The 11,537-nt window shown below is 44.7% G+C and overlaps 2 protein-coding genes across 3 annotated transcripts in view; one reads left to right on the top strand and one right to left on the bottom strand.

The window, feature by feature from the left end:
* LOC106610330 (Rho guanine nucleotide exchange factor (GEF) 38) overlaps positions 1-7,064 on the top strand; it is an 18,328-nt gene extending 11,264 nt beyond the window's left edge. Inside the window, exons 10-15 of the mRNA XM_045722888.2 lie at positions 558-755; positions 1,040-1,219; positions 1,474-1,608; positions 2,306-2,507; positions 4,339-4,658; positions 6,255-7,064. Of these exons, the coding sequence (XP_045578844.1) occupies positions 558-755; positions 1,040-1,219; positions 1,474-1,608; positions 2,306-2,507; positions 4,339-4,658; positions 6,255-6,437 (1,218 nt within the window). The 3' untranslated portion in view covers positions 6,438-7,064. The remainder of the gene's footprint in view (positions 1-557; positions 756-1,039; positions 1,220-1,473; positions 1,609-2,305; positions 2,508-4,338; positions 4,659-6,254) is intronic.
* A 115-nt stretch (positions 7,065-7,179) lies between these two features.
* LOC106610331 (integrator complex subunit 12) lies at positions 7,180-11,493 on the bottom strand. Of its 2 annotated transcripts, none has more exons than XM_014209625.3 (7): positions 11,320-11,493; positions 10,720-10,890; positions 10,058-10,216; positions 9,368-9,564; positions 8,996-9,155; positions 8,455-8,607; positions 7,180-8,134 (listed from the first exon to the last, which is right to left on the bottom strand). In XM_014209625.3, exons 2-7 carry the CDS (start codon positions 10,876-10,878, stop codon positions 7,514-7,516), a joined length of 1,449 nt encoding a protein of 482 aa, XP_014065100.1. In that variant the 5' UTR covers positions 10,879-10,890; positions 11,320-11,493; the 3' UTR covers positions 7,180-7,513. The 2 variants fall into 2 exon arrangements, with proteins under 2 accessions (XP_014065100.1, XP_014065101.1); XM_014209626.3 differs by having other exon boundaries at positions 8,461-8,607.
* Positions 11,494-11,537: the final 44 nt, after the last annotated feature.

Below are 11,537 nucleotides of genomic sequence, written 5' to 3'. Positions count from 1 at the left end.
GAATTGTGCAAGGCAAGATGTTTTCAGAGGAGATTATACAAACTAAAGTGCAGATGGCAGAACTATTTCCGACAAACCAATTTGTAGGCCATTTCGTGCCTCATTTGATTGATTCCCACAGCCACAATCATATATGAGACAAGGGCCTCTATTTTGTAATCTATGCAAAATAAATGCCCTACAGTATTTCGATTCCATGTATGTTTGTGTGATCTCACACCAAAAAAGCAGGTTGACGTTTATTGTCATGAATCTTGCCCTGGAGGCAGAACTGAACGATTTTTGCTAGATGGGTCAGCTGTAAAGTCAAAATTGGCTATAATGTAAAAATGTATGAAAAAAATAAATAGCTTTTTGGTCTTCAAGGCTAGGGTTAGGCATTAGGATTAGCAGTATAGTTAAGGTTAGGGTTAAGGTTAGGTTTAAAATCAGATTTTATGACTTTGTGGCTGTGTCAGCTACTGACCACTCTGCAGAGCTGTCTCCAGGGCAAGATTCATGTAATGTATGGAAAACCACTCATTCTCCATCATTGCTTCCCTATATGACCCCTCCAGAAAGAGAGGATGGCACATCTGGTCCTGGCACCCCTCAACTCACTCCAAGGCATGTTCGCCGCCCCGCAGAAACTCATCCAGAAACGCTATGACAAACTATTGGACTACTGCAGCCGCCTGGAGCGCTCTCCCTCCTCCTCCTCCACATCTTCTGCCTCTTCTTCTTCCTCCTCTCCATCACCTGTATCCGAGGACCAGGTGAGTTCAACAAGGATTCCGTTTGCAGCGATCATGTTACCTAGCAACAATTTCCGTTAGAATGAACCTATTAGAATGAACAAATAGCTCATTTTGTAGGGATTATAGCATTTTAGCTATTGAGAGTTTAGTTTATTGGTCTTTCAGCATTATAACAGTTCTCATTAAAAACGGAATTATTTTAGCTGTTACAATAAAAAAATCACAAATGTTAAATAAATATGACAATTTCAGAATGCTCTAAAGGTCTTTGCTAAAATGTTTAAATCGGTTTGTTTCTACAGGGCCAGGTTGCGGCGCGGCGGGACTACGCAGCCCTCAATGCTCAGCTGGTGGAGGAGCTGCAGAGATTCAACATGGCCGCCCATACTATCTTATCCAACTGTGTCCTCTGCCTGGTGACCCTGCTCAAAGGCCTGATGGACACGGCCTGCCACCACGCACCCTCCATACAGCAGCTACCGGTGAGGACGGAAGGGAGGAGTAAGGGAGATTGAGGGAGGGACGGAGGGAGTGGGACAGCAGAGGTGTATTTGGCGATAGGTGGTTTATGTGGAGTTTTGTGTGGTGAAGTAGAGGGGCGACTTTAATTGAACAGTAATATATTTTGTAGTATGAAAGGGAAAGGATTTGTGGTGGACACAGTGTGTTGTGAGTTGATGCAAAATACCACACATTGAAGTATGATAAAGTATGATTAAATGTTTTATTTGTCCAGGCTCCTTTGTCCAACATCAGTGAAGTCCAAAGCAGCATCATGGAAGAGCTCAACAACCTGACTGTCGTCAAGGACAACACACAGACTCTAATAGAACGCAAAGTCAGCTTCGAGAAAACAAAGAAATTTTTAGCTGTAAGTTTGGGAAGAAAACATGGTTGAAAGCTGGAAGGACTTGCCTCAATGTATCCCCCATTATTACTACAGTATGTGATAAGCTACGGTAATTAAAGGCTAGCCTGGTCCCAGATCTGTTTGTGCTGTATAGCTGTTGTCATGCCAATGACAATAGGAGTTGGTAAGACAGCACAAACCCATCTTGGAGCATCCTCACTGAGCCAGCTATCTGTAGTAATGCCTGTAGGCTCTAGGTAAAAGCAGCATTACCCCACAGCCTCACCACCTATTCCAGGATTGGCTCCATTATTTGTTTAATTGAACCAATTAAAAGTCAATTAAAGAACAATGTTGGAGAAGTTATCGGAGCCACCAGACTCTGCCGAGCTCTCTGGGTTGGGATTAAATAGAGCGCTTGGCAACCCCAGAGCTACTCCAGTTATTACTCCCCCAAGACAAACTGTGTGTTTGTGTGTACGAGAGAGAGAGTCTGTGAACTTCCACACGTGTGTGTGTGCGTACGCTTACATGTGCTTGTATCTGAACAGCGCAAGACTCCTTTGGATCGGTTTCGAACAACCTTCCCCTCCTGAGACCCATCCCCACCCACCCCCACCAACCCAAGGGGGCTCGTTAGCGATCATTCCCCCACTCCCACATTGGGACACTGATGACTCGGCTCATATCACCCTAACTCCCTTCTCCCCCTCCACAGGTCCCAGAGATCCAGCGTCAGACAGAGGGCAACAGGGCCAGGCTGCTGGACGAGTATCCAGCTGACAGGCTGTACCAGCTGAAGAGGAACTGTAACGGGTGTCAGGAGCAGGATGTCAGCCTGCTGGAGGGGGAGCTGGTGGGCCTGCTGGAGGACACAGACCCCCTGGGGAGCCGGGGCCGCTGGCTGGTTGACACTGGCAGTAAGTTTATTGTCATAGGTTGGATTATGTGATGTGATGCTGGTGGATCATCCTGTCTCATGTTGCTACAGTGGCTTAGTTATTGGATGTGTGCCATTTTTATTAGGGCCGGACGATACCAGTATGGTGATACTCGTTACTATTGTGGCAAGGAAACAAAACACAAAGCGGATGGAACTTCTTTAGAAAACAGCCCTAATGTTGGAAACAAACATTATGTTGTCATCCAGTCACATGTATTTATTTGACATATAGCGGGTTTTTAAAAGGACCAAAGAGTTTGATGCGCTAAGTGTTTTCATTTTTGCCACGGAACAAATATATTACAGGTGTCGTCACAGCCCTAATGTTTGTTCTGTATGAGAAAATTGTAATTGCACTTTTATCTAAACTAGCGGTGATAGACCTCCCAAATAGAGGATGTTTCATTCACTACTTCAACCGTTAAGGTCTGTGTAATGTAGACATAATGCTCTCAGTTTATGTCCGTTGTACAGGTGTGTCTTTTGCATTATGGGTACTGTAGTACATCATCCTACAGATCTGATCTACATGACCTAACTCTAGACAAACATCCCCCCTCACTACTGTGGAACTAAACTCCTTGCTCTTCTGTCCTGTGGCGTGTTTTGTCGATAGATACACATCTCACTTCCTGATTACTAACCTACCACAGCTGACAAGTCAGCTAGCCTGCTGGGGAAATTCCCAGAGGCCCCTGACTGTGCTGTCACGGTGATACTTGGAACAAACTAACCTCACCGACTCTCTCTGTCTCTCTCTCTCTCTAGAGAGTTGCTGCCTCACAACAAGGCCAACTCAAAGAGTTTGTTACCATGTATTTTCCGCACCGCACGTCATCTAGCACTGAGCGCCTGCCAGTTGTTTGCGGCGAGCCGCCTTTCGCTATAAGCAGAGTTACTTAGAGTACAAAGCCTCTCCCTGGGGGCATTGAGAAACACAGGCTGAGGAGGAGAAAGGAGAAGCCTGCCGCGCTTCTCTGTACTCCAGAATAACAAGGCTCAAATCAGCCAAGTTTTTGCAAGGAGTTGTAGAAAGGTTTGTGTGTGTGTGTGTGTGTGTGTGTGTGTGTGTGTGTGTGTGTGTGTGTGTGTGTGTGTGTGTGTGTGTGTGTGTGTGTGTGTGTGTGTGTGTGTGTGTTGTTTCTCGGTACCGACTGCATGCTGAAACTACTTCACAGATTTGTTTCATCCACTGGGACTACTAGTCTTCATAAGAAGCTGTTTATTATATGGTCGATATTAATGCTACCAATGCAGTAAACAAAACTACTATTTCCCATTGCAACAATACGCCCGGTTTAAGGAAACCCTTGTTTTATAGGCAGTTTATAGACTGCGCAATCACACAATTCTTTCTTTCATCCTTCATTCGTTGACAAGGACACCGATCTCCCTGTGACTTACCCACAGTGCATCCTGTCTCACAAAGAACCCTATTCACATGCAGCCCAACCACCTGTGCATTTGTTGAGCCTCCCTGCACCTAGCTCTCTCACAGAATAATTCTTTCCCTTATCTTTAACTCTGCATTGTTGACCCGTAAGTAAGCATTTCACTGTTGGTCTACGCCTGTTGTCTACGAAGCATGTGACAAATAACATTTGATTTGAATAGCAGCCTATAGTCTTTTCTTTCAAATACTTTATGTGAATCAATGGAATAGTTCCTAAAGTGAAAACCCTGCCCATCTGGCACTCCAGGCAGGCTCAAGCCCACATTCATCACCGCACCTGGAAGGTTTCAAGTACTATTTGAACCCAGATATGTCAGACAGACACAAACATCCCTCTGTTCTCCTTCTCCCCCAGGTACCCAGGGCTACGTGTACTCATCCTTCCTGAAGCAGTACAACCCCAACAGGGATCAGGGTCGACCAGGTCAGGGTACGGGGATCACAGATCCCCAGCAGCCCATCGTGGTGCTGGACGAGGACTTTGACAACCTCAGCCTGTTTGTGTCGGGCAGCGGGAGAAACAACAGCATACGGAGCCGGAGCAGCATACCTAACTTCAGCCTCTACAACACCTCCAGTACCTCGCTTGACAGATGCTCCACCCCGTCCAGCCTACAGGGCGACACAGAGCCAGACATCCGCCAGGATGTGGACACAGAGCCAGACAACCAGCAGGTGGGGTAACACTAGGTTAAAGAAGGGTCGTTCTGAACCCTTATGGACCCTACTCTTTATACAGGCTCTGGTCAAAAGTGGTGCACTATGTAGCATAATATATCTTTATACAATGGGTGGTTCTAATTCTGAATGCTGATTGGTTAAATCTGCATTCCAGCCAGTGTCTATTTCACTGGCTGGAATCTATGAAATCTATTACAACCGGCTAAATCTATGACGTTAGAATACCTATTTACTCTGTTCCATCTGACTGAGCAATCCACTGTGTCATCAGCCCAGCCAGGCAACATATAAACTTCTGTAATATGTGTCTACGTAACAGGTGCATATCGAAATGGAAGGACCGATCCTGGTTCAGTTGTCAGGGCTCAGAGTAAACAGAGGGCTTAGGTGTGCCTTTCAGTCGGCTTTACATAGTTGACATAACAATCTCAATAGAATGAACGGCAAACTCCATTCGCTGAACAACACCTCAAAATGTACTATTTGTTATACAGGCTACATTGTAATTTACAAACAATAAAGATTACACTGAAAGCAAAGCACAGGAAATACATAGATCACAAGCTAATATAACAATCTACAAAAAGGAATTAACTAAGCAAGCAATGTATCTTTACTAGCTTATAGAGATGCCTGTAAAGGCCTCCTCGGAGCCGTGGTATGACCGCCGTGGTATGACAGAGTCGTGGTATGAAATATGAGGGTGGTTATTGCATGGAGCAGTAAAAAGTTAAGTGTGCTGGTTTTATAGTGCAGATGATTTGAAAACCCACTCTGTTAGGCCTGGTGGAAGCCTTGGGGCGGTGTGTGTTTATGCCTGTTAGGTCTGGCTCTGATAGGTTTAGGGTCACACTTCCATCTCGTATAGAGATTATATGGAGTGAATAACATTTATACGACACCAGCGCTGTCACTCAACATTAGTCCCTTTAGCAGCCGCTGGGCAGGCTCTGTTCTTACTATGTCTTGGTTTACTGCGACCTGAGAGGACGCTTTTGACCTCCATCGGAATATGAGGCGGTTAATATAGATTGTAAATGGATATTGGTGATGGTGGGTTTGGGTTGGGGACTACAGTTGTGATGGGGTCTGTATCTTCTTTCGTATGGACTAACAGTGACACCGACTGGTGAATTAAGGAAATACCACACTGAATTCAGTAGACCGTACAGCAAATTTTGCCAATGGAATACGCTGTGCTATCGCAATTAACCAATACCTTGACACGTTTTGGATTTAAGTTTCATCAGATTGTATTTCAAATTTATTTAGTAAATAACTGTATGTTGGGGCACTTGACCAATTAGTTTGGGGTCAGATTCTGAGGAACATGAACCTAACATTTTCTCCACTACATCACACAGGCTGGTGGCACCTTGATTGGGGAGAACCGGCTCATTCTAATAACTGGAGCGGAATTAGTGGAATGTTAACAAATAAATGAAACACATGGTTTCCAGGCGTTTGATTCCATTCCATTTGCTCTGTTCCAGATGTTATTATGAGCCGTTCTACCCTCATCAGCCTCCTGTGTACTGTATGCATGGTACTATAACTGCTCTATGGTGAATGTTCTGTCTGTTTCTCCAGTTCTATGCGGTGTACGGGTTCCAGGCACGCTGTGACCAGGAGCTGACCATGCAGGAGAACCAGCATGTGAGGATCCTCAAGTTCAGCGACCTGGGAGGCAACAAGGACTGGTGGTTGGCCGAGGCCAACGGACAGAAGGGCTACGTCCCAGCCAACTACCTCGGCAAAATGTCATACGCATAAAGGAATAGATTGGGTTTAAGAAGGCCCAATCCCAAATGGACTCCTAGCCCCTACGGGCAGGTTTCCCAGACACAGATTAAGCCTAGTCTTGGACTAAAATGCAATTATAATAGAGACTCCCAAGGACTAGGCCAAATCTATGTTCAGGAAACCGGCCCTATGGCCTTGTGGATATTTGAGAACATGTCATAGTTGTACGGTAGCATCATGGTGAAAATTCCAACTAGCATATCAGGACAAGGTAGATTTATTACCATATCCTCTCAAATCTCCAGACGTAGGGTCGATTTGGGATAGGGTTTTACTGTAATCTGTCTGATATAAAAAAAAGAATGACCAGAAAATGTAATTATCAAAAGATCATGACTGTTAAGATTATTGCATATATGCATTTTGCACTAAGAATGAAGCTATCATTGTGCTGAGCACTTAGTATTGCCACCTGCAGTATTGATGAATTTATATTGTGAATGTGTATTGTCCCAATGAAAATAATGATTTATTCTAATATATGTCAAGCAAATGTATATTGAAAGAGATAATGCATTTTAGAGTTATACAGTTCCTCCATGTAATGTGTATATTTTAGATCCCTCATCAGTGATGAATAAAGAGTCTTTATCAGTGGTGCGCGGTCCTGTTACATTAACGGCTTGTTCATTTGATGACTGCTTGCTGATGATCTCATGTCCTTTTCAGACTTTTGAGATTTATCCTCACAAAAAAAGACAATTCTACTATGTCATAAAAATAATACATTTTATTACATTTTGCCCCCCCCCAAACCCAAAACAAACATGTTAATTCAATTTTCTGTGACGTGGCTGAGTTTGGACAGAACGATGAGGCACATTATAGCCACTAACAGTATCTCCAGCAGCATTTCATACATCAATGAAATTCAAGTATTCAATTGGATTAGGTTACATCCATATTACAGTTAATTCAATGCTCTGGCACTCACTCCCATTCATAACTTCCATCTCTAACATCTTACTTACACACTTCTCTCTTTCTTTCTTTCTTTCTTTCTTTCTTTCTTTCTCTTCCTTCCCTCACTACTCCTCTCATTCCATTCATTTCTTCAGCTTCTTCTGAGCCGCTTTCTTCTTCACCATCTGCAGGCGTTTCATGGCGTTGAGCTGAGACTCCTGGGACGTGGGCGCCTTGCCACCCCCTGGCGCTTCAGCCGCCGCCTTCGACCCGTTACCGTTCCCATTCCCTGCTCCATTGCCCCCAGACCCTCCGCCGTTCCCTCCCAGGCTGGGCTGAGACCCACTGGGGGAGGACCCAGGACTTGTCCCCCTCCCCTGGTTCTCCCCACTGGAGGACCGGTTTAGGGTCTGCTTCCCCAGGGTCAGAGGTGGAGGAGGCTTCAGAGGCACAGAGCTGGAGCCGTTTCCACCATCACCATTATTTCCATTTCCTCCTCCGATCGCCATCTTGGAGCCACTGCCGCCCAGTCCTCCGCCCGTCTTAGAACTGGCCAGCCCAGAGAGTCCAGCAGGTTTCTGGCCAGGGGGGATAGAGGTGGAGGAGGTCTTGCTACTTCCACTTGGCCCTGAGGAGCCAGGTTTGGTGTTGGCGCCAGGGCCAGCGGAGGTCTTGGCCCCGAAGGCGGCCCACCCTGTGAGGCCGCTGCCCGACTGCAAGGAGCCGCTGCTACTGGAGGGGTTGGCAGATACCGCTGCAGACGCCTAGGAGGGAAAGAAACAAGCGTTAGAGACGCAATACTCCTAAGCACATCAAAATTACTCTGATCCTTTCCCCTAGTATAATGTGCAGGTATTACACACATGGTCAGTTTGACAACATATATACATTTTGTCTTTACATTCAACCTAAATGTCCGCCATTTTTGAAAAGGCTATTGCACTGTATGCCATGTAATGTTGTATAATGTCTGGGTATTACATGATCAGGTTGCATTAGACAAGGTATATCTTACTGAAATATGTCATTTAACCTAAATATGACTTGTATTTCAAATATGCAGCTTTGGTGTTGTAATGCTTACCTTCACCTCAGTTCGTTTGAAGGCCTGAAAGGTGCTGGATGTGTCGGGTTTGACCTTGAGCTCCGGTTTCTTAACCAGAGGGTCCTTCACCACGGGGGCTGCTGACACAACGGCTGGTGTCGGCTTCTGTGAAGGCTTCTGGGTCTTCTGGGCCTGCCAGGAAAAACAACAACAGCATAAGAACCCATTCAACTGGAGTCTTTTTGGGAGTGGAAAACATTACAGAACGTTCAGATAGAAATGTATTGTGTACAAAATAGATGATTGTCTGTCAGGTAGAGTAAGGAATCGTTTCAGCTCTGTTCATTACATTTCTATCTGCAACCTTCAGAAGGTCTCAACTCACTGAATACACCCCTTGTTATAGGTATTGGTCGCATGGTTTGCATCCAAAATGGCAATCTATTCCCTATATAGTGCACTACTTCTGACCAGCGCATCTTCTGACCAGCGGATCTGGTCAAAAGTAGTGCACTATGTAAGAAACAGGGTTCCATTTCAGACTCAGCCAGGATGACTTGGTCGTCTATCCATCTCTTACCATGCGTTTCATCTGCCGGGTGCAGCGGGCGCAGTACCACACCAGGCGCGGGTCGTTGACGTCCTTGTCCGTCACCTGGGGCTTGTGGCAGTCCTGGTGGTAGAGGTTGTGGCACTCCTGGCACTCCACTAGCTGGTTGCCCGACGTCACCGTCATCTGCCTGAGGTCATCAAAATGAAACTAATTGATTGATTTTATTTATCAATGAAAATACATTACACACAGTACATACAGCCATTCATCACTGAAAGAGTTAGACGTAGTGTTCATTAGGCACCAAATGGGAAACAGGGACAAACAGGAAAAGACTACATGGACTTTTTCATTTTCAGTTGCGAACCAGGTGACATTCAAAAACGTCCGGGTACGTACCTGCAAACCACACAGGCCAGCCCCATCTCCATGGCGAAGTCGTCAGCGTTGGTCTCCGCGTCGAAGTTGGAGAAGTCAGGCAGAGGTATGTCTTTGAAGGGCTGGACTGTGACGGGGGACGAGCGGTTCTCCTGCTGCTTGGGCTCCAGGCGAGGCTTCTTAGACGGGTCAGGTCCTTCACCTGACTCTACCCTCACCTGGAAGACAACGGGTGCTATAAGGGTTAATAAAGGTGTTATGAAGGTGTTAGGAAGGTTATATAAAGGTGTTAGGAAGGTTATATAAAGTTGATATGTAGGTAGTATGTTCTATTTCAACCTCAACAAATGCGGATTTCATACTAAAATGTTGACATATGACCTTTACGTGACAGTTTACGTTCTGTGTCGTCTCAACAAACTGAAGATATGTCACACTGAACAAATTACTCCAATTATGTATCCAATGTATAACATTATGTATGTGCAGTGGATAATTGTGTATGCATGTTTGGTTCTAGATTGTCTCAACAAAAGGAATGGAATTACTGGAATATGGATGAACGTCTTAAAATTCTATGTAATAACATTATGTATGACGAATCATGTTTTCCATGATTTGCAGTACTGGTTTGGTTCTGGAACAAACTAGCCTAGATCATGAATAAATCCCTATCACCTACTCAGGCACAGCATCCATTCCATTTCATACCTTTTCTGAAGGCCTCTTCTCCACCTCCTTCTTGCTCTTCTCTGAGCTGCTGGACTTGCTGCTGCTGCTGCTAGATGAAGAGGAGGAGCTGGAGGAGGACTTAGAGTCCTGTTTATTTATGCTCATCTTGGACACCGACACCTTCGTCACCTCCACCTCCTGTTGATAGATACAAGGTCTACACTTGTTGTATTCATGTGACAAATAAAGTTTGTTTTTTAAACACGAGGCTTCAGAGCTACTTCTCCAGGATACAAATGTTGGGAGTGACTGAAAGAACTAGAGAGAAGCGGCAGCGAAGGGATGTCTGAAATGGTAACGAGTGACACGGGTAAAGCAAGACACAGGTGCCTAGGTAAGGTTTCATATTTTACACCTCAATCATGTGTGTCTATGGATTCCCTTTGGACTACTGTCAAAACCCCATATGATGACATCATTAGAATATAATCGCGCCAGCCTGTAAAATGATGACAACATCATGTTCTGAAGAGAGGTGAATGAATGGCATATAGTATAATAATAATATATGCTCTTTTATCATAAGCCACTTAGTCATGTGAGCATACATTTTTGTACATATGGGTGGTCCTGGGAATCGATCCTACAATCCTGTCATTGCAAGCACCATGCTCTACCAACTAAGCCACAGTAGTCCATACCTTCAATGATGAGCGGTAAGAGGAATCACTCCCTCTGCCAGATAGAGACTCGTCCAGCAGAGCTCTGAGTTTATCCACAGAGTCTTTGCTCTTTGAGTGCAGGTATCCCAGTCCCTTTAGGAAGACAGGGTCCAACTCCAGACTCACAGATGCAGCCATGATCACACTGAGCTGTAGATATAAAGGATATGTAGAATATGGCATAGGCTTTGACTATAGGCCCTACTTGTTTTTAGCCTCATCCAGTTGATAAATATAGTACTGGCTAATTGGTAATCTGACAGCTAGTGAGTAACTTTAGTGATATTGTTGGATGGCAAAGCTAGACAGAAAACATAACCAACTAGTTACTATTGACACAAAGGTCAACTGCTTCTACACTAACTTGCATGTACGTAATGTTAGGTAAGAGATTCTGACTTGAACGTGACTGTCAGCTTCTGAAGCTGTCTAGCAAGGTGTCTAGTTGGCTATCTAGCTATACCAAGTAGCTAAGTTAACGTTAGCCTTGGTTGGGAAATCTGCTAGCTAGCTCAAGTAGCTAGCTAGCTAGTAAGCTAGCAAAGGTTAGTTGAGATTCGTCATGTTTGATTACCTTACCTTACTCTCAAATATCTTTAACGTGTATTTCTCACACTAATGTGGTTATTATGACACGTAAATATTTACAGTAACTTAATTTTAACAAGTGGCATTTGAGCTACTGTAGCTGAAACGCCTTTATTTCCTAGCGGCATTCTTGTCCATCCATTAAATACATCCGAAGAAACAAAAGCTAATTTGTTGCACGGCCCTCGACATTACCCGTAGCATATTTT

Source organism: Salmo salar, chromosome 08 (assembly GCF_965601325.2).
Source record: "Salmo salar chromosome 08, fSalSal1, whole genome shotgun sequence".
Classification (NCBI taxonomy): domain Eukaryota; kingdom Metazoa; phylum Chordata; class Actinopteri; order Salmoniformes; family Salmonidae; genus Salmo; species Salmo salar.
Note: the sequence above shows the minus strand (reverse complement) of the source record. Positions and strands in the feature narration are given on the sequence as shown.

Coding starts and splice junctions, on each gene's coding strand:
- LOC106610331 (XM_014209625.3), bottom strand. CDS start 10,878: ATGGCTGCATCTGTGAGTCTGGAGTTGGACCCTGTCTTCCTAAAGGGA. Junction 8,608..8,995: donor CCCGGCAGATGAAACGCATG/GTAAGAGATGGA, acceptor TTTTCCTGGCAG/GCCCAGAAGACCCAGAAGCC. Junction 8,135..8,454: donor TCAAACGAACTGAGGTGAAG/GTAAGCATTACA, acceptor TTTCCCTCCTAG/GCGTCTGCAGCGGTATCTGC.